Source organism: Bubalus kerabau, chromosome 1, assembly GCF_029407905.1.
Source record: "Bubalus kerabau isolate K-KA32 ecotype Philippines breed swamp buffalo chromosome 1, PCC_UOA_SB_1v2, whole genome shotgun sequence".
NCBI lineage: Eukaryota > Metazoa > Chordata > Mammalia > Artiodactyla > Bovidae > Bubalus > Bubalus kerabau.
In genome coordinates this window covers 10,136,297-10,161,450 of record NC_073624.1, presented here as the reverse complement: position 1 = coordinate 10,161,450, position 25,154 = coordinate 10,136,297, and the positions used below count along the sequence as shown (strand labels likewise).

At 49.7% G+C, this 25,154-nt stretch overlaps 1 protein-coding gene across 1 annotated transcript in view; it reads right to left on the bottom strand.

Annotated features, from left to right (window-relative positions):
• Positions 1 to 1,571: 1,571 nt before the first annotated feature.
• Positions 1,572 to 25,154, bottom strand: part of BAIAP2L2 (BAR/IMD domain containing adaptor protein 2 like 2) — a 30,851-nt gene continuing 7,268 nt past the window's right edge. Inside the window, exons 5-14 of the mRNA XM_055567013.1 lie at positions 18,086 to 18,157; positions 17,745 to 17,861; positions 16,773 to 16,919; positions 6,448 to 6,600; positions 6,006 to 6,150; positions 5,622 to 5,844; positions 3,034 to 3,156; positions 2,507 to 2,714; positions 1,991 to 2,034; positions 1,572 to 1,786 (exon numbers count right to left, since the gene is read on the bottom strand). Coding sequence (XP_055422988.1) covers positions 1,711 to 1,786; positions 1,991 to 2,034; positions 2,507 to 2,714; positions 3,034 to 3,156; positions 5,622 to 5,844; positions 6,006 to 6,150; positions 6,448 to 6,600; positions 16,773 to 16,919; positions 17,745 to 17,861; positions 18,086 to 18,157 — 1,308 coding nt within the window. The 3' untranslated portion in view covers positions 1,572 to 1,710. The remainder of the gene's footprint in view (positions 1,787 to 1,990; positions 2,035 to 2,506; positions 2,715 to 3,033; positions 3,157 to 5,621; positions 5,845 to 6,005; positions 6,151 to 6,447; positions 6,601 to 16,772; positions 16,920 to 17,744; positions 17,862 to 18,085; positions 18,158 to 25,154) is intronic.

Sequence of the window (25,154 nt, the reverse complement as noted above, 5' to 3'; positions counted from 1 at the left end):
CCCTGTCCCAGGACCGTCCAGTGAGAGCTAGAGATAGGTGGGTCCCCTCATCTCCTGGGGCCTTGGACAGAAAACACACAGGGCCCTGCCCTGTGGGGTCCTTGTGGTACAAGGGGCACAGCCCTGCCCTGGAGAGGCCCCACCAGCCCTAATCACCTCAACTCCTCGCCTGTCCCCTACCCCGAGGCCACATTCCAGGAGAGCCCTCTGTGGCTTTCCCCTGGATAAGACTAATCCAGGCTGGGTGGGGAGGGGCCAGAACAAAGGGTGCTGTGTCCCAGGGTGCCAGAAGGTGACTTGCTGGTGGTCCCAGGCCTCAGTGACTTCCACCCCTCCCTCTCTGGGGAACTCACAGCAGAAATGAGCCTGGGCAGAGATGGGGGATATAGCCTGTAGAAGTTAGGGCAAACCTAAAGACTTGCTTGGGCTTCCCTGGTGGCTCAACGGTAAAGAATCTGCCTGCCAATGGAGGAGAAAGATTCAATCCCTGGTTCGGGAAGATCCCCTGGAGGAGGAAATGGCAACCCACTCCAGTATTTTTGCCTGGGAAATCCCATGGACAGAGGAGCCAGGTGGTCTACAGCCCATGGGGTTGGAGTCAGACACGACTGAGTGACTGAGCATGAGCACAAAAGGCTTGCTTAAAAGGAGGGATGTGAGGGGCTGGGAGTGAGCGAGGGCTCCCCACCTTTAGGACCTTCTGGACTTTCCAGTGTGAGGTCTCCATCCCAACCTGCCCCTGTGCACTTCAGTCGCTCAGTCACGTCTGACTCTTTGTGACCCCATGTACCGCAGCATGCCAGGCTTCCCTCTCCATTACCATCTCCCGGAGCTTGCTCAGACTCATGTCCATCAAGTCAATGGTGCCATCCAACTATCTCATCCTCTGTCGTCCCCTTCTCCTCCAGCCTTCAATCTTTTCTAGCATCAGGGTCTTTTCCAAGGAGTCAGCTCTTCACATCAGATGGCCAAAGTATTGGAGCTTCAGCTTCAGCATCAGTCCTTCCAGTGAACATTCAGGACTGACTTCCTTTAGGATGGACTGGTTGGATCTCCTTGTAGTCCGAGGGACTCCTAAGAGTCTTCTCCAGCACCATAGTTCAAAAGCATCAATTCTCTGGCGCTCAGCTTTCTTTATGTTCCAACTCTCAGATCCATACATGACTACTGGAAAAACCGTAGCTTTGACTAGATGGACCTTTGTAGGCAAAGTAATGGCTCTGCTTTTTTATATGCTGTCTAGGTTGGTCAAAGTCAACCTGCCCCACCCTGTCCCCTAAATCAGACTCTGCCAGGCCGGCTGATGTGTTGCACTTGCTTTATTTCTCACCATTTACAAAAGTTAAACAGGGAGCTATGCGGGGTGGGAGAGGGGGTGTGCAAAGGGCTTCTCCCCACTGGGACAGAGAAGGGGGAAGAGTTTGAGGGGGCACAAGGTAGGCCCCCAGGGAGAGTCCGGAGTCCCTGGAGGGGAAGAAATGGTTCTGTCCCCTAATTCCGCCTGCTTTCGTTTGAAGGGCCCAGACCCTAGGCCAATGCCCTTGGAACTGCTCAGGCTGGGGTGTGGTTTGGGGAGGGGCGGTCACCCCCCGGTACCAAGGCCCTGGCTCCTTGGATCCACTGCTGCTGCTTCCGTTGCCGCCAGCTCTAGGCAGCTGGGCAGGTGTGGGTGGCAGGGACGACCTCAGACTCCAGGTGGAGGAAGGCGCCTCAGCGGATGAGGGGCGCCGACCGGTCATTGGTGACGGTGGGACGCAGCTTTACGGTAGCAAAGGGGTTCGTACCCCTGCCGGGGGTGGGGGGAGAGGAGGGAGTGAGAGGGGCCAGGTCCCCAACTGGCTGGGGATCAGGGGGAGGCATCTGGGCATCTGAGCCAGGGGTCCGCCCCTAACTCCTGTGCCCATGGGGTCACCTCCACTCAGGCCCACCGTGTCTCCCCCACAGCCCTCTGCTGAGCCCAGCTCCCTCTGACACTTGCTCGGGGACTCACCGAGGGAAGAGCTCTGGGGGTTGCTGCTCCCAGGACGCAAGTTTCTGCAGTGAGGGGGAGGGAGGATCGGGTTTGGTGGGGAAGGAGCAAGCGAGCCCCCCACCCAGCTCCCCACTCCAGCAGGGCAGAGGACTGGCCCAGAGGCCTCTGCAGTGCCAAGCTCCTGCGAGATGAGGTCAAGCATTTGAAAACACAAAATGCTGTGGGTGTAGACTCAAGGAGCCTCTGGGCCAAGTGCCATCTCCCAGGACTAACACCGCCCCAGAGGCGGGCCTTTTCCAGTGCTCCCATCAGGACCCTGGGGCTCCCCTCTGCTAGAGGAATCTTTCCCCCGCCCCCCACCCTCCACCCTGGACTCAAGAAGCCCATTCTGTCCTTCCCTGCACAGATGGGCAGGCTGCGGCTGGGCTGGGAGGGTCCACTCCAGCCAGCCAAGGGATGGCAGGGAGGGTTACCTGGTCTCCCTGCCCACTGGCCCACCCCGGGGTTGAGAGCAGGCTGCAAGAGGGGGCTCACCTTGACGTCACTGGCCACCCCCATGCTGCCCATGCTACTTCGGCGGCTGCTGGGCAAGGGTGTAGGTGCGGGGCTGGGGGTGCGGCTCGGGACGCGGCTTGGGGTTCGGGAGTGGGACTGGCCATCCCAGTGGTCCGAAGATGCTGTGGAGTTGCCCGGTCGGTCCAGGAGGTCATCAAGGCTGTGGCTACCCCGGAGCGGGTAGGACCTGAGTCCAGAGAAAGGAGAGAAGAGAAGGGAGTCAGGGTTCAGGCCCTGCTGCATCCAACCCCATCTGCTGGGCCCCTGAGCATCCTACATCCTCTTCCCCTGGGTGAAAGGAGACTGTTGGCTTGAAGGCAGTCCTGAGAGGAGGCAGAGGGATGGACAATGACCTTCAACCTGTAGTGAGATGGGGCGCCCTTTCTCCGGGGCCAAAGGAGGCTGGGCCCACTCAGGACCGCAGCTCAGAGATGCCCTCCCTGGTGGGTGGGGCCACTGCCCCCGCCACCCACTGAAGCCCCTGCCCTACCTCTGACCAGCGGTACCTGGAAGGCAGCTCATTCACAGGGCTCCTGGGGTTCATGGAGGTCACCGGGTTCAAGGGGTTCATGGGATTCACAGGCAGCTCTTCCAAAGGCTTCACATAGGCCTCAGGGAACCAGCCGCTCCTGTAGGGTGGAAGCAAAAGGCCCAACAGCAGTGATCAAAATACCACTTCTAAGAGGGGTCGACGACTACTGGGCACTGCTGTGTGCCAGGCTTGGCTCAGAGTAACTCATTTCATTCTTTGAAAGAGGTCTTTGCTGTCACTCAAAGCCACCCGTCCAGACTCATGGGTCCTACCAGGGGCTGGGGTGTCTTAGAGAGGGGGAACTGGAGATCTGAGAAGGAAATCATTGTATCTGAGGACATGGAGTGACAGTTTCATTCCCTGCTCACTGAGCACCCACTACACGAGGGCCCATGGAGAGCCAGACGCAATCCCTGCTCCCCTGGGGCTCCCAGCCCGGCAGGGAGACAGATCCACAAACAGATGATTACAAGGGTGATGCCCAGGGGAGAGGGTGGGCTGGGGTGGGGGACCACAGGCAGCTGTGGGAGCCCAGAGGGAAGAGCACCAGAGCCAGGGGTGCCTGGCTACTAACCCTCCACCCTGGGCCCCCTGGTTCTGGTGACTCTGGGCATCCTGCCCGTGGAGTCTTTGTCTGATTGGAAGCTCATTACTGCACCTTCAGAGCAGCCAGGGTCAAAGGAGAGACACTATGATCGATGTTCCCTAGCCTTTTCAGATTCCACGGAATCCATCAGATTTTGCAGAACACCTGGGCAAGTGTTCTCCAAAGAGACGCCCCACCTCAAACCTGATTGACAACATTCTCACCTAAAGGTAACTGGAAGCTATTTCAACTCAAACTGACAGAATAAAACCATTTTCAGAGCATTTTAGTTCTCTTTTCACCATAATATGCCTACTGATGAAACTTGCCATCGTTTTCCCTAACCTGAATCACAGAAAGAATAATGATGTCCCAGGACTGTGATTTGAGACCTCTGATCTAAAAATCATACCTCTGATTTTTTAAATTAATTAATTTTAATTGGAGGCTAATTACTTTACAATATTGCAGTGGTTTTTGCCATACAGCGACATGAATCAGCCATGGGTGTACATGTGTCCCCCATCCTGAACCCCCCTCCCCACCCCATCCCTCAAAGTTGTCCCAGTGCACTGGCTTTGAGTGCCCTGTTTCACACATTGAACTTGGACTGGTGATCTGTCTCACATATGGTAATACACATGTTTCAGTGCTATTCTCTCAAATCATCCCATCTCACAGAGTCCAAAAGTCTGTTCTTTACATCTGTGTCTCTTTTGTTGTCTTGCACATAGAGTCATCGTTACCATCTTTCTCAATTCCATATATATGTGTTAATATACTGTTCTAGGCGGTTTTATAATCAGGTCTTCCCAGGAGGTTGGCTACATGCCTGTTTAGGGAACTTTCAGGGCGGCACCCTGCTGCCCTCTGACGTGGGCCTGCAAAGCAGGTGTCTTTCCCACCACCTGTGTTCTTGGTCACGTCTCTACCCATTGGCTCCTCCTTCTGTTCCTTATCCATTCAGTCATCTGCCATCCACCCATCTATCCACACAATCATGCTGTCCATGCATCACTCATCCATGAGGGCAACCACCCCAGGATCGCCAATCCACTAACCCATCCATCAGCACTTGCCCACTGCCCACCTCTCTGTCAATCTACTCACACACCTCTCCAATTAGTCTAGACGTGCACCCCCCATCTGTGCATCTTTCCGTGCCCCCTTGCATCTGCCCATCTGCTCATAGGAACAAGCATCCACCTGCCTACAACACCCTCATCCAGTAACCACCTACTAACCCACCTGGTGAGCACCCTCATGTGCACCTGCTGACTCCTCTGTGGATGTTTCATTCATTCATCCCCTCTTCTTATCCTCACTCATTCCTCTCTCCTTAGCGTGAGTGGGCCTGGGCACCACACAGTCTCTTGCCCATAAAGCCCTGGGGGGAGGGCACTGTGTGGCTGCAGCGAGCTCCCATCTTCCCTCTTTTCTCCGGCAGAAAGAGTGGTCCCTGCTCTCCTCCAGGCTTGCAGCGACTCCAGTGTACTCCCCCGCCTCCCCCTTTTCTACTGCCTGGTGTCAAAAGCAGCCCCCGTTTATGTTCTCTAAGGATTTCCCCCGTGCCTGCCTGCGAGGGAGTGAGCACACTCAGCTTGCAAGGTCCCAGCATCTCCCCTGCACCTGGCCCACCTCCCTGTCCAGTCTCTTCTCAGAACTTGGCTCACTTTGAGGTGCATGGTGGGTGCTCAAGCAGTAAGGTTTCATAGTGTTCCCATTTGTGAGAGAACCTTTCCCTTCCCCATCCTCTACCATCCTCTCAAGGGCCACCACCCTGAACTTGGTAAAGAGGTTCTTCCTTCCCTGCCAGAAGGGATGAGGAAAATAGGGTGGGACGAGGAGAGGGATGGGAAAAGGGGAGAGCTGTCCGAGGCCTCAGGGACAGCCGCTATCCTGGAAGACTCGGAGCTGGAACCCAGGCCATCCAGTCCTCCTTCCAACCCACCCTGCGCCCCGGGGCTCCCACTCACGAGGATGAGCCCTCCAGCTTGCCATAGAGCCAGCCGTTCTGGGCTTCGGGTACCAGCACCTCCACGACGTCTCCGGCCGAGAAGCGCAGCAGCGTGTGGTTGGCGCCCTCCGAGTGCGAGACCAGGGCGCGGACTCTCCGGGCGCCGCCGCCGCCCCCACCGCCCGGGCGCTCGCCGAAGGAGTTGGAGCGCGAGCGCTGGGTGCTGCTGCTGTAGAGCGAGGCTGCCGGAGGGGCGGGAGAGCGCCGCGCCACGTGGATGGGAAGTCCTCCCTGGCGTCTACCCTCGATCCCTCCTGCTGCAGCGCAACCTCGGTTCCTCTTCCCGGCCCCAGGTCCCCAGCCTGAGACCCCGGCCCTCCCTCTGCGCTCCGGGGCTACTCACAGGCGGAGGGCGTCCGGGGCAGGGACCGGCGGTGGTCTGGCTCCAGCTGGGACGCGGACCTCGCCTCGGCGGGCTCGGGGCCGTAGGAGCCGGAGCCGTGCCGGCTGCGGGGGGAGCTGAACTCTCCCAGGGCCCTCTGGGGCTGCTAGGGGGAGACGGGCAGGGGAGGGTGGGGCGGGGAGGGGCGGGGCGCGGCGCCCTATTCCAGCCCCCACCCCCAGTCCCAGGCGTCGGCGTAGGGGTTCTCGGGCCGCCGGCCGAGCCACCACGGGGGTGCGGAGGCCGCGCCGGGGCGGAAGGAGCGGCGAAGGGGCGCTGCGTAGACCGGCACCCTCGGGGGGAGGAGGCTCCAGGCGGCAGGCCTCAGCCCCCAGGGTCCCGCGGAGGGTGCCGGGGGCGGCGGGGGAGCGAACGGCGGCGGCGGGGGCGCCCAGGGCCTCACCATGTCCAGGCGGGTGGGCGTCAGGCGGCCCGAGGGGTAGGGTGGCCCCAGTACGGGGCCCAGCAGGCCCGGGGAGTGGGCGCGCGATGGGCTGCGGCTGGCCTCCGACTGCTCCTTCCACAGCAGCACGCGGTTCTGGAGCATCCCCCGGGCCTGGCCAGTGGGGGACGCGAGGGTCAGCGAGGTCTGAGCAGCCAGCCCCCAGACTGCCCAGGGGACAGAAAAGTGGCACCCTCGACCTGGAAACTCGGGCCCTGCAAGCTGAGGGTGGCCAAAATTTCTAGCTGGAAGGAACCAGAGATCGCTGTGGTCACTTTGGGGTCACACACCGTCCAGGCCTCCCGGTCCTTTGTCAAAGGCTCTTCAGTTTTCCTGGAGGAGCCTCCCCTGGCCCCTCTCTCAGTCTGCATGCTTTGAGTGGGGCTCCGCCTCGATCTGATACCGGGGTAGGGGTACAATACAGGTTTGACCACTTGGGTTGCTCCAAGACTTCCCTGGTGGCTCAGACGGTAAAGTGTTTGCCTACAATGCCTACAAGGTTCCATCCCTGGGTCGGGAAGATCTCCTGGAGAAGGAAATGGCAACCCACTCCAGTATTCTTGCCTGGAAAATCCCATGGACAGAGGAACCTGATAGGCTACAGTCCATGGGGTCCCAAACTGTGGGGCACAACTGAGCGACTTCACTTTCACTTCATCCTCCTGGCTACAGAGATGGAGTCAGGGATGGGCACCTACCCAAAAACTGTGTCTGAAGAGCCAGTCCCAGGACTTGCCCTGAAATAATCTGGGAAATTTTATTCTCTCACCTCATGGAGTTTGCTCGATATCAAGAGAGGGTGAAGGCAGTGGAAACTTCAGCTAAGCAACAGAGAGGGGCAAATTTCTGAAGACAGCTTGTGTACTCCTGGATCCAACTATACCTGAAAGGCTCGAACTTCCCAGTGACTAATAAACACTTTTGTGTAAGCCAGCTTGAGTAATTGTCTAGAAGAAGCCTTTCAAATAGTTCTTCCAGTAAGCATCCCTTTTCTAGTATACCCAATACATGGGCATCTAACTCTGTTTGAATACCTTCAAGGACAAGAAACTCAGCAGCTGACCACATAGTCCATAAAAACATGGGACCAGGGAGGGCTTTAAATGTTAGACCTACTGTGCTTATTAATCATGTTTTAAATTTTCTGTATTTTATGTTTTGACATCCTTGTGTGTGTGTATGTGCTCAGTCACTCAGTCGTGTCCGACTCTGCCACCCCATGGACTGTAGTGCGCCAGGCTCTCTGTCCATGGAATTTTCCAGTCAAGGATACTGGAGCAAGTTGCCAGATAATGCTTTGACATCCTGGGCCTTGCTAATTCTGAAAAGACTGCACCTCACAGGGCTAGATAATTCCTAGAGATAGTAAACAATTTGAGCACACTTTTCATCAACCAGTCAAAACCCCATATCCTGGGACTTCCCTGTGGTTAAGACTCCACACTTCCACTGCAGGGGGCGCTGGTTACATCCCCAGTCCGGGGAACTAAAATCTCATGTGCTGGGTGGTGCAATGAAAAAAAAAAAACAAACAAACGAAAAAGCCTGCACCCTCAATTATCTCCTTCCCCTGCCCTAAATCATCCAAGCCAGGTACTGGACAACTAGAGACAACTCCTATAGCCCAGAGCTCACTGAAATCATTAAAATCATCTAGTTCTAAACCTGCCGACCCTGTTTTGCCCATCCCTTCTCACAGAAACCATAATCAAGGTTCTGAGCCATACTTTCCCTTGGCTCCTTCTGCCTCTTAACCAAACCCTGGTGCTACCCCAACTTGGCCCTGCATGTCGTGGCATGGCCCTTTCTCTTGGAAAGTGTGATATGTAATAAAACTTCTTTCAGTGGCATGGATCGCTCTGTGTGGTCACTCAGGTCATCCTAGGTACAATCAGAACACCCTGCTCTCCAGTTATAAATGTCTCTCCATTTTCTATTCAAACATTCGCTCCCTCAAGGCCAAGTTCAGGACTGTCGCCTTAGGAAAAATAAAAGCTTCTTTTTGGGGACCTCCCTGGTGGTCCAGTGGCTAAGACTCTGTGCTTCCAATGCAAGGGGTCAGAGTTCAACTTTGGTCAGGGAACTAGATCCCATCAGTGGCAACCAAGGGCTTTCCCGGTGGCACTAGTGGTAAAGAACCCACTTGCCAATGCAGGAGATGTAAGAGACTCGGGTTTGATCCCTAGGTCTGGAAAAACCCTGGAGGAGGGCACGGCAACACACTCCAGTATTCTTGTCTGGAGAACCCCATGGACCGAGGGGCCTGGTGGGCTTACAGTCCATACGGTCGCAGAGTCAGAAACGAGTGAAGCGACTTAGCATGCACACCGCAAACCGAGAGTTCGCATGCCAAAACTAAAGATCCCACGTGCCACAACTAAGACCTGGAACGGCCAAATTTGAAAAAGTATAAAACAAGCTTCCCTTTGTTGAGCATCAACTCTGTGCCAGGCCCAGGGTTAAAGGCTTTACCTCCATTATCTTACTAGATTCTTCCAATGGCCTGGGAGGTAGGTGTCATTATTACAAAAGAAGATGCTGAGGATCAGAGCAGTTAATGACTGTCTCAAGGTCTCACATCTAGTAAGCAACGGAGTGGCCTGTACTTGTCTGTCCTGAGGAAGCTTCCTGTGACCGTACTTTTCAATGATTGTTCCCTTCAGTCTGGCCCAGTTGCTGAAAATCTGATCTCAGGCAGCAAAACAGAGCTCACATCACAGGAGCAACTAGTCCAGTTGGTCACCAGGTGTCCACCCCCTCTTTGCCTTGCATAATTAATTAGCAAAACAACAGAAAGACAAAATGCCAAAGGCCTTTGTACGCTTGTTTTGGAGGCAGTTAGCAAAGCACGAGCATACGATTCTGCTTACCATAAAGAAGGGTTTTTGTCCAATCTGAGAGCACCTGCCAGGGTACTAGGGGAGTCTCAGAGTCTTGGCCTGGACAAGACTCAAGTTGACTGGCTCCCCTCAGCCCTGCATTTAGGCAGCTTAGTCGGTGGTTGGGAAGAAACATAGAGGAGACCATGGGAGAATTTCAAAAATCGTAATGGAGAGCGAAAGCCATTCTAAGTATGAGACAACTCCCCCAAACTATAGAAGACTGGTAAACCTAACTAAAAATATATATTTTTTAACATGGCAAAACTCACAATAAGCAAAATCAAGTGATCAATGACAAATTGGGAAAATGTTTGCAACTCATCACCAAGAAAAGGCTCCTTTCAGTAACATATCAAGAGTTCCTATAAATTCATAAGAAAAATGGAGGAAAAGATACTGACCTGTCACAGTAAAGGAAATCAAATGGCTCTGAAACATGAAGAGATGTCAATCTCACTTATAAGACAAGTGTAATGTAAAACTACACCGAGATACCATTTTAACCTTTCTGATTAGTGAAGATCACTGTTGTCAAGGAAATAGGGAATCTCCGACCTTGCTGGTGGAAATATAAATTGGTATAGCCAATGTTTCTATCCCTGGACACACTAATCCCATTTCTAAGTACTTATCCTAGAGATCTACTTGCACAACTGCGATAAACCCAGGGTATAAAGGCATGTTATTGATTAGACTTGGGCTAAGCAAGGGCTGATCACTGGAGACAGAGGAGAAAGACACCTTTTTGAGCTTTGGCACTTAGAGTTCTTTCAAATCTTGTGCATTCTGCATATAGAAATAGTTAGCAGGTACATATTTATATTTAACTGTCTTAGGAGTTAGATCTTGTATGTCCTAAAGCCCAGCTGGCTCAGAAAACATGCTATGTATTCCCCCATACCTACGGGAAGTCTGGTTCATTCAATCAACTGCTTTCCTTTAGGATCACCTCCTGAGAGGTGATCACTCAGCAGGAAGCAGCCAATGGAGGGGTCATCTCTCCTCTTAATGCTGGAGTTAACTGTTCAGGACACAGGCAGAAAGAGGAGTTTCCTTCCAAAGAAGATATATACATGGCCAACAAGTAGGTTGGATCATCGAAAAAGCAAGAGAGTTCCAGAAAAACATCTGCTTTATTGATTACGCCAAAGCCTTTGACTGTGTAGAGCATAACAAACTGGAAAGTTCTTCAAGAGATGGGAAAAACAGACCACCTTACCTGCCTCCTGAGAAACCTGTATGCAGGTCAAGAAGAAACAGTTAGAACTGGACGTGGCACAACAGATTGGTTCCAAATTGGGAAAGGAGTATGTCAAGGCTGTATATTGTCACCCTGCTTATTTAACCTATATTCAGAGTACATCACGAGAAATGCGAGGCTGGATGAAGCACAAGCTGGAATCAAGATTGCAGGGAGAAATGTCAATAACCTCAGATATGCAGATGACACCACCCTTATGGCAGAAAGCAGAGAAGAACGAAAGAGCCTCATGGTGAAGTGAAAGAGGAGAGTAAAAAAGCTGGGTTAAAACTCAACATCCAAAAAAATGAAGATCATGGCATCTGGTCCCATCACTTCATGGCAAATAGATGGGGAAACAATGGAAACAGTGACAGACCTTATTTTGTGTGTGTGTGGGGGGACTCCAAAATCACTTCTGATGGTGACTGCAGCCATGAAATTAAAAGACGTTTGCTCTTTTCAAGAAAAACTATGACCAACCTAGACAGCATATTAAAAAGCAGAGACATTACTTTGCCAACAAAGGTCCATCTAGTCAAAGCTATGGTTTTTCCAGTAGTCATGTATGGATGTGACAGTTGGAATATAAAGAAAGCTGAGTGCAGAAGAATTGATGCTTTTGAACTGTGGTGTTGGAGAAGACTCTTGAGAGTCCCTTGGACTGCAAGGAGATCCAACCAGTCCATCCTAAAGGAGATCAGTCCTGAATTTTCATTGGAAGGACTGATACTGAAGCTGAAACTCCAATACTTTGGCCACCTGATGTGAAGAGCTGACTCATTGGAAAAGACCCTGATGCTGGGAACGGTTGAAGGAGGGAGGAGAAGGGGACGATAGAAGATGAGATGGTTGGATGGCATCACCAGCTTGATGGACATGAGTTTGAGCAAGCTCTGGGAGTTGGTGACGGACAGGGAAACCTGGCATGCTGCAGTCCATGGGGTCACAAAGAGTCAGACATGACTGAGCAACTGAACTGAACAAGTACGTGAAAGATACCCTGCATCATCAGCCATCAGGGAAGTGTAAATCAAAACCACAATGAGACACCACTCCACACTCACTAGGATGGCTGTAATCAAAAAGCCCCAGGGGCTTCCCTGGTGGCCCGGTGGTTAAGAATCTGCCTGCCAATGCAGTAGGACACAGGTTTGATCCCTGCTCTGGGAAGATCCCACACGCCATAGCGTCCATGCTCTGTAACAAGAAAAACCACCCAAAGAGAAGGCCGTGTGCTGCAGGGAGGAGTAGCCCCTACTCACTGCTACTAGAGAAAGCCGGCCTGCAGCAGCGAAGACCCAGAACAGTCAAAAATAAATAAATAAATACATCTTTTTTTTTTTAAGTGCCAACAAGTGTTCACAAGGATGTGGAAAAATTAGAAACCTCATAAACTGCTGGTAGGAATGTAAAATGGTAAAAGAATCTGGAAGTTCCTCAAACAGTTAAACAGAGTTCCCATATGACTCAGAAATTCCACTCCTATATACCCATGAGAAATGAAAACACACGTCCACAGAAAAACTTTTACGTGGATACCCATAGCAGCATCCTTCATAAAATCAAACGGCAGAAACAAGCCAGCTGTCCATCAGCTGTGGAATGGATAAGTAAACGTGGTACATCCAGATGATGGGATCCTATTTGGCAGTAAACTGGAATGGTGTATGGATGCATGCTCCAATACCAATGAACTTGAAAAACATGATGCTTAGTGAAAGAAGCCAGTCACAGGGGGCCAAATACTGTATGATTCCTTTTATATGATCTTCCCAACCTGGGAATCAAACCCAGGTCTCCAGCATTGCAGGCAGATTCTTTACCAACGGACTACCAGGAAAGCATGAAATGGCCAGAAGAGGTAAGTCTATAGAGACAGAAAATAGACTGACGGTTGCTTAAGGCAAGAGGAAATGGGAGGATTGGGAAATGACCAGTAAGGGGGACTGGGTTTTTTTTAGGGATAATTAAATGTTCTGAACTTGAATGTGATGGGACTTCCCTGGTGGTCCAGTGGCTAAGACTCTGCACTCCCAATGCTTAAAGATACCACATGCCACAACTATGACCCAATGCAGCCAAATAAATAAATATTAAACAAAAAACCCTTGGGCACGGATGCACACCTCTGTGAATATACTACACCACTGAGCTATGTACTTTAAATGGGTGACTTGCATGGTGTGTGAATTATATCTCAATAAAACTGTTGAAAGGAAGAAGGGACTTCTTGGTGGTTCAGCAGCTAAGACTGTGCACTCCCAGTGTAGGGGGGCCCAGGTTCAATCCTTGATCAGTTCAGTTCAGTCGCTCAGTCATGTCTGACTCTTTGCAACCCCATGAACTGCAGCATGCCAGGCCTACTTGTCCATCACCAACTCCTGGAGTTTACTCAAACTCATGTCTGTTGAGTTGGTGATGCCATCTAACCATCTCATCTTCTGTCATCCCCTTCTCCTCCCGCCTTCGATCTTTCTCAGCATCACGGTCTTTTCAAATGAGTCAGCTCTTCACATCAGGTGGCCAAAGTATTGGAGTTTCAGCTTCAGCATCAGTCCTTCCAATGAAAATTCAGGACTGATCTCCTTTAGGATGGACTGGTTGGATCTCCTTGCAGTCCAAGGGACTCTCAAGAGTCTTCTCCAACACCACAGATCAAAAGCATCAATTCTTCTGCGCCCAGTTTTCTTTATAGTCCAACTCTCATATCCATACGTGACTACTGGAAAAACCATAGCCTTGACTAGACAGACCTTTGTTTGGCAAAGTAATGTCTCTTCCTTTTAATATGCTGTCTAGTTGGTCACAGTTTTCCTTCCAAAGAGCAAGTGTCTTTTAATTTCATGGCTGAAGCCACCATCTGCAGTGATTTTGGAGCCCAAAAAACACTATTTCAACTGTTTTCTCATCTATTTGCCATGAAGTGATGGGACCGGATGCCATGATCTTAGTTTTCTGAATGTTGAGCTTTAAGCCAACTTTTTCACTCTCCTCTTTCACTTTCATCAAGAGGCTTTTTAGTTCCTCTTCACTATCTGCCATAAGGGTGGTGTCATCTGCATATCTGAGGTTATTGAGATTTCTCCCAGCAATCTTGATTCCAGATTGTGCTTCTTCCAGCCCAGAATTTCTTATGATGTACTCTGCATATAAGCTAAATAAGCAGGGTGACAATATACAGCCTTGACGAACTCCTTTTCCTATTTGGAACCAGTCTGTTGTTCAGTTCTAACTGTTGCTTCCTGACCTGCATACAGGTTTCTCAAGAGGCAGGTCAAGTGGTCTGGTATTCCCATCTCTTTCAGAAGTTTCCACAGTTTATTGTGATCCACATAGTCAAAGGATTTGGCATAGTCAATAAAGCAGAAATAGATGTTTTTCTGGAACTTTCTTGCATTTTTGATGATCCAGCAGATGTTGGCAATTTGATCTCTGGTTCCTCTGCCTTTTCTAAATCCAGGTTGAGCATCTGGAAGTTCACAGTTCACGTATTGTTGAAGCCTGGCTTGGAGAATTTTGAGCATTACTTTACTAGCGTGTGAGATGAGTGCAATTGTGCGGTAGTTTGAACATCCTTTGGCATTGCCTTTCTTTGGGATTGGAATGAAAACTGACCTTTTCCAGTCCTGTGGCCACTGCTGAGTTTTCCAAATTTGCTGGCATATTGAGTGCAGCACTTTCACAGCATCATCTTTTAGGATTTGAAATAGCTCAACTGGAATTCCATCACCTCCACTAGCTTTGTTGATAGTGATGCTTTCTAAGGTCCACTTGACTTCACATTCCAGGATGTCTGGCTCTAGGTGAGTGATCACACCATCATGATTATCTAGGTCATGAAGATCTTTTTTGTACAGTTCTTCTGTGTATTCTTGCCACCTCTTCTTAATATCTTCTGCTTCTATTAGGTCCATACCATTTCGGTCCTTTATCGAGCCCATCTTTACATGAAATGTTCCCTTGAAGAGATTTCTAGTCTTTCCCATTCTGTTGTTTTCCTCTATTTCTTTGCATTGATCGCTGAGGAAGGCTTTCTTATCTCTCCTTGCTATTCTTTGGAACTCTGCATTCAAAGGGGTATATCTTTCCTTTTCTCTTTTGCTTTTCGCTTCTCTTTTTTTCACAGCTATTTGTAAGGCCTCCCCAGACAGCCATTTTGGTTTTTTGCATTTCTTTTTCTTGGAGATGATCTTGATCCCTGTCTCCTGTACAGTGTCATGAACCTCCATCCATAGTTCATCAGACACTCTGTCTATCAGATCTAGTCCCTTAAATCTATTTCTCACTTCCAGTGTATAATCAGAAGGTATTTGATTTAGGTCATACCTGAATGGTCTAGTGGTTTTCCCTACTTTTGTCAACTGAAGTCTGAATTTGGCAATGAGGAATTCATGATCTGAGCCACAGTCAGCTCCCGGTCTTGTTTTTGCTGACCGTATACAGCTTCTCCATCTTTGGCTGCAAAGAATATAATCAATCTAGTTTCAGTGTTGACCATCTGGTGATGTCCATGTGTAGAGTTTTCTCTTGTGTTGTTGGAGCGGGTGTTTGCTATGACCAGTGCGTTCTCTTGGCAAAACACTGTTAGCCTTTGCCCTGCTTCATTCTGTACTCCAAGGTCAAATTTGCCTGTTACTCCAGGTATTTCTTGATTTTCTACATTTGCATTTCAGTTCTCTGTAATGAAAAGGACATCTTTTTTGGTTGTTAGTTCTAGAAGGTCTTATAGGTCTTCATAGAACTGTTCAACTTCAGCTCTTCAGCGTTACTGGTTGGGGCATAGACTTGAATTGCCGTGATATTAAATGGTTTGCCTTGGAAATGAACAGATCATTTTATTGTTTTTGAGACTGCATCCAAGTGCTGCATTTTGGACTCTTGTTGACTATGATGACTACTCCATTTCTTCTAAGGGATTCTTGCCCACAGTAATAGATACAATGGTCATCTGAGTTAAATTCACCCATTCCAGTCCATTTTAGTTCGCTGATTCCTAAAATGTCGACATTCACTCTTGCCATCTCCTGTTTGACCATGTCCAATTTGCCTTTATTCATGGACCTAACATTCCAGGTTCCTGTGCAATATTGCTCTTTACAGCATCGGATCTTGCTTCCATCGCCAGTCACCCATGATGGATGCCACTGGTGATGGAAGCAATCCTTGATCAGGGAGCTATTAATAGATCTCACATGCTGTGACTAAGAGTTCACACGCCACAACTAAAGATTCCGCGGGCCCCAACCAAGACCTGGAGCAGCCAGATAAATACATAAATAAATATTTTTAAAAGACGAAGAAGCAGCGGCTCGTCCCCGGAGGATCACTCAGTGAGAAGAGGGGTACGGGAGAAGGCTCAGCCCTGAGTCAAGGGCTGGGTGCGGTGACAACTGAGGAATGTCAGCCACGACGGAGATGAGTCACTGGATCCATTCGCGGCTCCTACCTCAGCTCAGCACCAGAGGGCCCCTGGGTTCAGAACCAGAGACTCAGACAGGGCCTGGCAAAGTAGGGACGCTGAGGTGGAGAGGCAGGAGTTGGCTGCTGGCTGCTGGGGGCAGCTGACTGCAAGGAGTCTGGTCTCCTGAATGGTAGCCTTTGTTTTCATCTTTGGAGCGGAGAGAGCAGGGGCAGCAGGCCCTAATCCCACTGGGCTCCTGCCTATGCCAAGCTCCACCCTTGTGCCAACCTTCTGCAGGGGCAATTATTTCCCTTCTTTTCCAGATAAGAAAATAAGACTCAGGTCTGAAATCACTTGCCCGAATTTGTAGCCAGGGTGCAGTATTTGGGAGACTAAAGAAGAATACAGGGAAATGGAAAGAGAAACTAAACAAGACCACAAGAAATCGGGACTTCCCTGATGCCCCCGTGGCTAAGACTCTGAGCTTCCAATGCAGGGGGCACAGGTTCAATCCCTGGTCGGGGAACTAAGATTCTGCATACCATGTAGTGCGGCAAACAAACAAAAACAATAAATGAATGACTATCTGATGATACAAATAAAGAAAAAGAGTAAATAAATAAAATAAATATCTAATACCTACATAGTAGAAGGAAAGAAGGGGATGGGGAGGGAGGGAGGGAAATTCCTGTGCACAGCCAGCTCAAGGAGAGCACAGCCCCTAGAAGGTTCCATTAGTGCTTCCCCGGCCCCAGCTCACCCGGCCAAAAAACTGCAGGAAGGTGTTGGAAAGCAGCAGGTGTTTCTCGGCCAGGAAGCGGTAGCGCCGCTTCTCCTCCAGTTCAGCGGCCCGCTGACTCTCAGACACGAAGGCCTGCATCTGCGCATGCAGCCGGTTCACACTCTCCTGGGGGAAAGGGAATTCTGGCTGGAGGCCAGGGATGGGTCCCTCATCCAGCCCCGAGTGCCAGCTGTCTGAGGCCTCCCTCTCGGTGAACCAGCCACCTCCTCCTGGAGGCCTCCCCTGAGCACCCAGCCCCCACTCTCACTTCGGAGCCTGCCCTCTCCTGTGAGTCTCAGCTCTGCCTGCGCTCCAGCCTGAGGGTACTTCTCCTAGGTCGGGCTGGTGTCTGAGCCACCACTCTGTCCCCAGAACCGGGCAGAGGGCCAAGCCCAGAAGTGAGGCCTAGGAAAGTTGGTTTAATGAAAATGCAAATTAATGGATTAATAACCCCTTGCTTGGGAGGAAAGATTCCAAAGAGGAGAGAGATGAGCTTAGTAAAGGAGCCAGGAGAGGAGGCAGGAGAGCAGATAAGGTCTTGGAGATGGAGGCCAGGTGTGGGGCCCTGACCTAGGGAGGAGGGGCTGGGCTTAGCCAGGGGGCAGGAGGTGTGCGTGCCGGGGAGAGTGACGGGGCTGCTGGTGGGTTACGCCTTTGCACCCTGATTAGGGGCGGCGTGACTGAGGACCTCAGGTTTTCCCAGTGAAATAGGAGAAGGCAGGGAAGCCCAGGGAATGCAAGGAGGGCCACACAGTGACTAGGCAAGGAGCGGTGTTGATGGTGTCCCTGTGACCAGGGGTGCCCGCCAGGGGCCGGCTGACCCCTCCAGCTATGCTCACCACACGGGGTGGGGCAAACGACACTCCTGGAGTAGGGCCGGTGCTAGGTGGGGGAGCTCGGGTGGGTGTTGGGGATCCCTGAGAAGCCCGGGGTTGTCCCTAGCCCCTGCACCTTCATCTCCCGTGCGTTCTTGTCCCTCTTGCGCTCCATCCGCCACAGCTGGGACATGCTCTTCTCTAGGTTGGCGGCTCGGTGGCGGTACTCCATCTCGTAGTGCTGGCGGCTGTCCTTGGATGGGGTGGAAAGAGGAGGGAGACCCCCATGTTAAAGGGCTCAAGGCACCTGGCCTATGGGCCAGAGCACTGGACAGGGGCAGGGGGCTCAGCCGGGAACGTGTACAACCTGGGGCCAGTTAGTGCCCAGCACTGGCCTCAGTGTGCTCATCTGTCAAATGGGGAGAGGCAGGCCTGCTGGAGATGGGCTGGGGGGCCAGGATGGGTGGCCAGACTCACTTTGATGAACTGCATGTCCAGCTTGGTGTTCTTCTCCATGTGCTGCAGGAGGTCTCCATGGAATGTCTGCACCTGTGTGGAGTGCAGGGTGGGGTTGATCAGGGCTACTCAATCATCCCCCGGCCCCAGTGTTCCATTGCCCACCCTGCTCCTGACATACCAGGCTCCTGACCAACCATCAGAGAAATGGGTATAACAAGAGACCTGGCTGGATGCAGGATTAAACAATTAGACATACAAAATATTTAGTGCAGTACCTGGCTTAAAACACACCCTCCATAAATGTGTGATACCTTCCGTTTCTCTGTGCCTTGATTATGCCTACCAATCTTCAGATACCAACTTCCCTACCCCCTCTGCTGGGCGGCCCTCCTGACTCCTTAAGCAGAATCCATTACTCTTGCATTTTGTTTCTAGAATGTGTACAACTTCTTTGGTAATGACCAAATTTCATTCCTCCAGCAGTAGGATGGAATTTGTTGCTGGGCCCCATTTGTGGGAGCAGCAGGAACCAGGTATGTCCCATCTCTGTATTCCTGGCACCGTGGGCTGGGCATGGCCCAGCAAAAGTGGTCACAACTGTTCACAGGAGTGGCAGCTTCCCATGGCAGGTGGGAAGGAGGTGGCTGACTACCCGGGTAACCAGGAGGACCAGGAGGGCTATTGGGCTCAGGCTCAGAAGAGCTTCATTCTAGAAGTTTTAGTTCTTCCTCCAATTTGCTCTGTAACTTTGGATGAGTTGCTGTCCCTCTCTGGGCCTCTGTTTCCCCATCTGTAATGGGAAACTTTTGGCCGGATGCTTGCTAGGGTCCAGCTCTAGAACCCAATGAACGTTAATTCTGGGAGCCTTGGTGATCAGCTGGCATGTTCCCCTTTGTCCCCTATCAGCACTCCCTGGGTCACTCGGTGTTGTTGGGACATTGCACCTAAATCTTCCCAGCTGCCCCCTTTGCTCTCAGGTTCAGACTGACCACTGCCACCTCGGGGGACCCTTCCACCTCTGCTCAGCCTTCTCTGTCTTCCTGGCCTTTCCTTGAGGAAGCCCTGCTCAGGAACCCTCGGTGGGTCCTGCCTGCTGCCCCAGAGGTCCCCAGGCTATGCTGTAGGAGCTCTGTCCCTCAGGAAAAGGAATGCTGGTAATCAGAAAGGCCAGCAAATTATAAAAGTTCTCAGTGTTTCTTCCACAATTGTTTCTGAAACCTCGTTAACCGGTCTTTAAGGGAGCTTGGGTGTGACCTCCTTGGGGCTGGCCAGGCCTTACATCCCCGGTTGTGGCTGTCAGTGTGTGTGCTGGGGGTGGGAGTGTTTCACGCTGCTCTGAGTCCCTGTTTCTGCCCCAGAGGGGCCCTTTTTTGCTGGATCCAGGCAATAAGAAAGGGTGACTTTCAATCTGTACCTGCAGGACATCCCAGGTCAAGGTTTCTGCTCAACCACAAGATGTATGTTCCTGAAAATTCCCACATCTGGCAAAATCACCCAATATATAAACAGGGCTTATGGAAGATGCAGGGTTGGGGCCGACCCTCGAAACCCTGGCAACCAGAGCACTAATGGAGACAGTGAATGGTACTGGAGGGATGAACTTGAACCACACCAAAGGCCATGGGAAAGATTAAAAATGCACGAAACCAACAGAAAGGACACACCGGCAACACCTTAGTTACTGCAGAGCTGGCATGCTGAGGCAGTACAGGAGGCGGTGGGGCTGCCACCACGGTGAGCGTGGGAGGTGGCGACACCTGCTCCCAGCTGAGAGTCTGGGAGGCTCGGAGCCCTTGCTCTCCCCAGGGAGGCCTGGGTGCACGAGCTCTTTTTAAAATGTTCTTAAAGTACAGCTTAAAGGGCTCTTGCTGTCAGTGCAGTGACAAGTTGGGGGCTTTCCCCTTCTTCTTATTTCTGTTTGCCCTGTTCCCCTCCTCAATACTTAGGAGGCATCACTTCTGAATAAGCCACTCCCATGTCATGGGATACGGCTCCTTCTGCTTCCAGTCACGTAGGAACTGAGTCACACCACAGAAATGAGTGTTAGGGCAGGACAGGTGGATTGCAGTTCTTCCCATTACCAGGGCTTGGCTGTGATCACCGAGAGTGTAGAGGTCACAGACCCAGGATGCCTCAGTCAGACAGGGCACCGGCACCACTGGGTTAATGGAAAGTCATCATCAAGCTCTTAAAGAAATGGATCTAATAAGAAGTTTGATACTTGAAGAGACCTTTGAGCTCTTACTCTTTGGGAACCAGAGGGCTGCCTATAATTAAGCAGGTGCTTCTGAAACAAGGAAGTCGCCTACTCCAGCACAGGCTGAGAATTCCCAGCAAATCGTAACAGAGACTGGGGTCCCCTGCTCCCCTCCCCATGGGACATGCTCCATTAGCAGGTCCCATGAGCTCCTCCGTATAGAAGATGAGAGCAGACCCGCTGTCACGAACACACACTGTGAGTTCCATGTGTCGAGGCCATCCAGTAACTGAATCCATCGATACAGGAAAAACCCCTTTCAAAGAACTGTCTCTGTGGGCTGACCACAACTTTCCTCCTCCAATTTGCTCTTGAACACCCTCCTTCAGGCTATGGCCCCACCAACTACACCAACAAGAGTGTTGTCAAAATCACCAAGATTCCATCCACATCACTAAGTCCCATGATCAATTTTCAGGACTCACCCAACTTCTCCTGTCGTCATCATCAGACATGGCTGACCACTCCCTCTTCCTGAGACACCTTCCTCCCTCAGCTTGCAGCCCACCCCCTGTCCTTGTTTCCCTTGCATTGCCCCCTGACTGCTCTTCTCCATCTTCTTCTGATTCCCCCTCATCTCTCTGGTCCCCGAAGGTTGAGTTGCCCTGGGGCTCAGGCCGTGGGCCTCTTCCCTTCCCTATCTACATGGTGACCTCATGCGGTCCACAGGCTGCCGACTCCCAGATATATATCCTTGCCCAGACCTTCCCCAAAATTCTAGTCTCATTTGTATGTTATTTGGGCTCCATTCAGCCAAGAGGAAGAGACCAATACTGAAGATAGGCTACAAAGGTATTAACATAACATACAGATAATAAGTGTCCCTGAGAAAGAAATGCAAAGAAAGAACAAAAAATTTTCTAAAAAACTGTAATTAAAGAAAAAAGATATCAAACTGCATATTGAAAGAGTAGACATAACAAAGAATATTGTCCCAGACTGACCAATATCAAGATATATTCTGGAAAAATAACTAAACTTGAAGAAAAAGAAAAAAATTTGGGTTACCCTGCTTATTTAACTTATATGCAGAGTACATCATGAGAAATGCTGGACTGGAAGAAGCACAAGCTGGAATCAAGATTGCCAGGAGAAATATCAATAACCTCAGATATGCAAATGACGCCACCCTTATGGCAGAAAGTGAAGAGGAACTAAAAAGCCTCTTGATGAAAGTGAAAGTGGACAGTGAAAAACTTGACTTAAAGCTCAACATTCAGAAAACTAAGATCATGGCATCTGGTCCCATCACTTCATGGCAAATAGATGGGGAAACAGTGGAAAGACTGTCAGACTTTATTTTTTTGGGCTCCAAAATCACTGCAGATGGTGATTGCAGCCATGAAATTAAAAGACGCTTACTCCTTGGAAGGAAAGTTATGTCCAACCTAGACAGCATATTCAAAAGCAGAGACATTACTTTGCCAACAAAGGTCCATCTAGTCAAGGCTATGGTTTTTCCATTAGTCATGTATGGATGTGAGACTCGGACTGTGAAGAAAGCTGAGCACCGAAGAATTGATGCTTTTGAACTGTGGTGTTAGAGAAGACTCTTGAGAGTCCCTTGGACTGCAAGGAGATCCAACCAGTCCATTCTGAAGGAGATCAGCCCTGGGTGTTCTTTGGAAGGAATGATGCTAAAGCTGAAACTCCAGTACTTTGGCCACCTCATGCGAAGAGTTGACTCATTGGAAAAGACTCTGATGCTGGGAAGGATTGGGGGCAGGAGGAGAAGGGGACGACAGAGGATGAGATGGGTGGATGGCATCACCGACTCAATGGACATGAGTTTGAGTGAGCTCTGGGAGTTGGTGATGGACAGGGAGGCCTGGTGTGCTGCGATTCATGGGGTCACAAAGAGTCGGACACGACTAAGTGACTGAACTGAACTGAAGGCAAAAAAGATGGTTGGATGGCATCACTCATGACTCATGACTCAATGGACATGAGTCTGAGCAAACTACGGGAGATAGTAGAAGACAGGGACGCCTGGTGGGCCACAGGTCATGGGTTTGCAAAGAGTCAGACACAATTTAGTGACTGAACAACAACAACAAAGGCGAAAAGAGCAAATGATTTTCAATGGAGAATATAGATTATTAGACTTTTCAATGGCAACATTCAAGATGAAAGAGAAAGAAAGAAGGAGAAAGAAAGAGAGGGGAGGAGGAAGAGAGTGAGCGAAAGAGGAAAGAAGGAAGGAACATGAGGCAAGGATTTTATGTCCAGCAGAACTGACTTCCCCCAGTACAAGGAGAACAGCTGTTATCTTGGTGTCACAGCTCAGAACATTGCTCACATGAGCCCTTCAATCAGAGAACAAGACCAAAACAACAATCAAAACATGGACATGGGGTTGGAGGCGAATATTAAAAGTATAGCTACTTTTAAACAAAGATCAATGAGGTGAAAGGGGAGCAGGCATGGTGCAGTGGCTCTGGGTTCTGACAGCATAGACAGAACACAGCTGCAGATACTGCGCTTTTCACATGTTGACGATTTATGGCAACTTTATGTCGAGCAAGTCTACTGGCACCATATTTCCAACAGCATCTCCTCACTGCCTGTCTCTGTGTCACGTTAGCAATTCTCTCAATAGTTCAAACTATCTTTATTATTGTCATAATCTGTTAAGGTGATCTATGATCAGTGATCTTTGATGTTACTCTCACAAAAAATTGTGACTTGCTGAAGGCTCAGATGACGGCTAACATTTTTAGCAACAAAGTACTTTTATTTTATTTTATTTTTTTTACAGATACAAATTTATTTTTTACTTTTTATTTTTTTTGATTTTGGAAGACAGTCTATTTTATTTTATTTATTTTTAATTTTTTTTTAAATTTTATTTTATTTTTAAACTTTACATAATTGTATTAGTTTTGCCAAATATCAAAATGAATCCGCCACAGAACAAAGTACTTTTAAATTAAGGTATGTACATTGGGTTTTTTTTTTTTTTTACATAATACTATTGCACACTTAATAGACTACAGTGTTGTATAAACATAACTTTTATATGCACTGGGAAACCAAAAAATGTGCCTCACTTAATTGTGGCATTTGCTTTTTTGCAGTGGTCTGGAACAGAACCCACAATGTCTCCAGAGCATGCCTTTGAAAGTGGTGGAGGGGGGGAGGCTGCAGAGAGCAAATGTAAAACAGACTTTAACTGTTTTCAGAATCATATTGGTGGTGGTAGAATTAGTTTCATCATTTAGCGACTGTTGTGTCTATGTCGCATGTGGTATAGCAAACGGTAGCTGTGGGATATTCTTCTTTCTTTTTCTGTGTGCTTGGGAATCAGGACTTTTGGAGGGAGGGCACACTGTCAGCTTGCAGGATCTTAGTTCTCTGACCAGGGATTGAATCTACACCCTCAGCAATGAAAGCATGGAGTCCTAACCAATGGATTGCCAGGGAATTCCTGAGTATCAGGACTCTTGATATGGAACAAAAGAGATACCAGTGGAATAGAGAAGAGGTTAACTAAAAACCTGGTGCTAAATCTGCATTGGAAGTATCAGTATTAATTATGAAGAATTCTATCTTTATATGTATATATATGCGTGTGTATATATATGTGGTTTGTACAAATATATATATGTATCTATGTACACATGCATCTGTGTATGTATCTAGGCATATGTATCCTATCTATTATATACACATATGTTTTTATATATAGCATTGGCCACTGAAAAAGTCTAGGAACAGTGATGAACCCAGTAGCAATGGACACCCCTAGTAAGCAGATAATGGTCTTGAATATCACTTTCTACTAAAAGCAGAAAAATTTTTAAAGGGGCTTCATGAAGAGATGACTGATTCCATTTGTAGAGCAGAAGAAGTATCAGATAAGAATAATCTTGTCAGGCTAGATAGCGAGGAAACTATCAGAACCATGAGGGTTGTGCCAAAGAATTCACGTGCCAGGCTGAAGAGGCTTCTGCTGGTCAAAGAGGGGACACTGTCAACGTCAATGAAATAATGATTGCAAAGGAGTAAAACTCATCCCCTCCAGGCATGCCAAATGGATGGAACCTGAGTCTGAGCCATCCTCTGGATCCAGAGGACAAAGGAACAGCTGAGCTGCACCAGGAATGCTCAGAAAACCAAGTCAAAAGGCCCCAAGTCCTTCGATGGATAAATTGTAAGGAAAAGAAAGGGATGGTGGAGGAACCACTAGATTAAAAGAGACTCAAGAACATATTTTGAAAGAGAGAGAGAGCAAGACAAGTTCTAGTGTCTGGGGACATCGGACTGGGTGGTCAGTTATGGAGAAGCACGAGGCAGTGTCAGACCAGTGGTCATTTTTGGAGGCAGAGAGGGTCTGTGATTTGATGGGGGCCCACGTTCCAAACGGAGAAGGCAATGACACCCCACTCCAGTACTCTTGCCTGGAAAATCCCATTGACGGAGGAGCCTGGTGGGCTGCAGTCCATGGGGTCGCTAGGTGTCGGACACGACTGAGCAACTTCCCTTTCACTTTTCACTTTTACGCATTGGAGAAAGAAATGGCAACCCACTCCAGTGTTCTTGCCTGGAGAATCCCAGGGACAGGGGAGCCTGGTGGGCTGCCGTCTATGGGGTCGCACAGAGATGGACACGACTGAAGCGACTTAGCAGCAGCAGCAGCATGTTCCAAAGAATAGCAAGAAGAGATAAGAAAGCCTTCCTCAGCGACTAATGCAAAGAAATAGAGGAAAACAACAGAATGGGAAAGACTAGAGATCTCTTCAAGAAAATTAGAGATACCAAGGGAACATTTCATGCAAAGATGGGCTCGATAAAGGACCAAAATGGTATAGACCTAATAGAAGCAGAAGA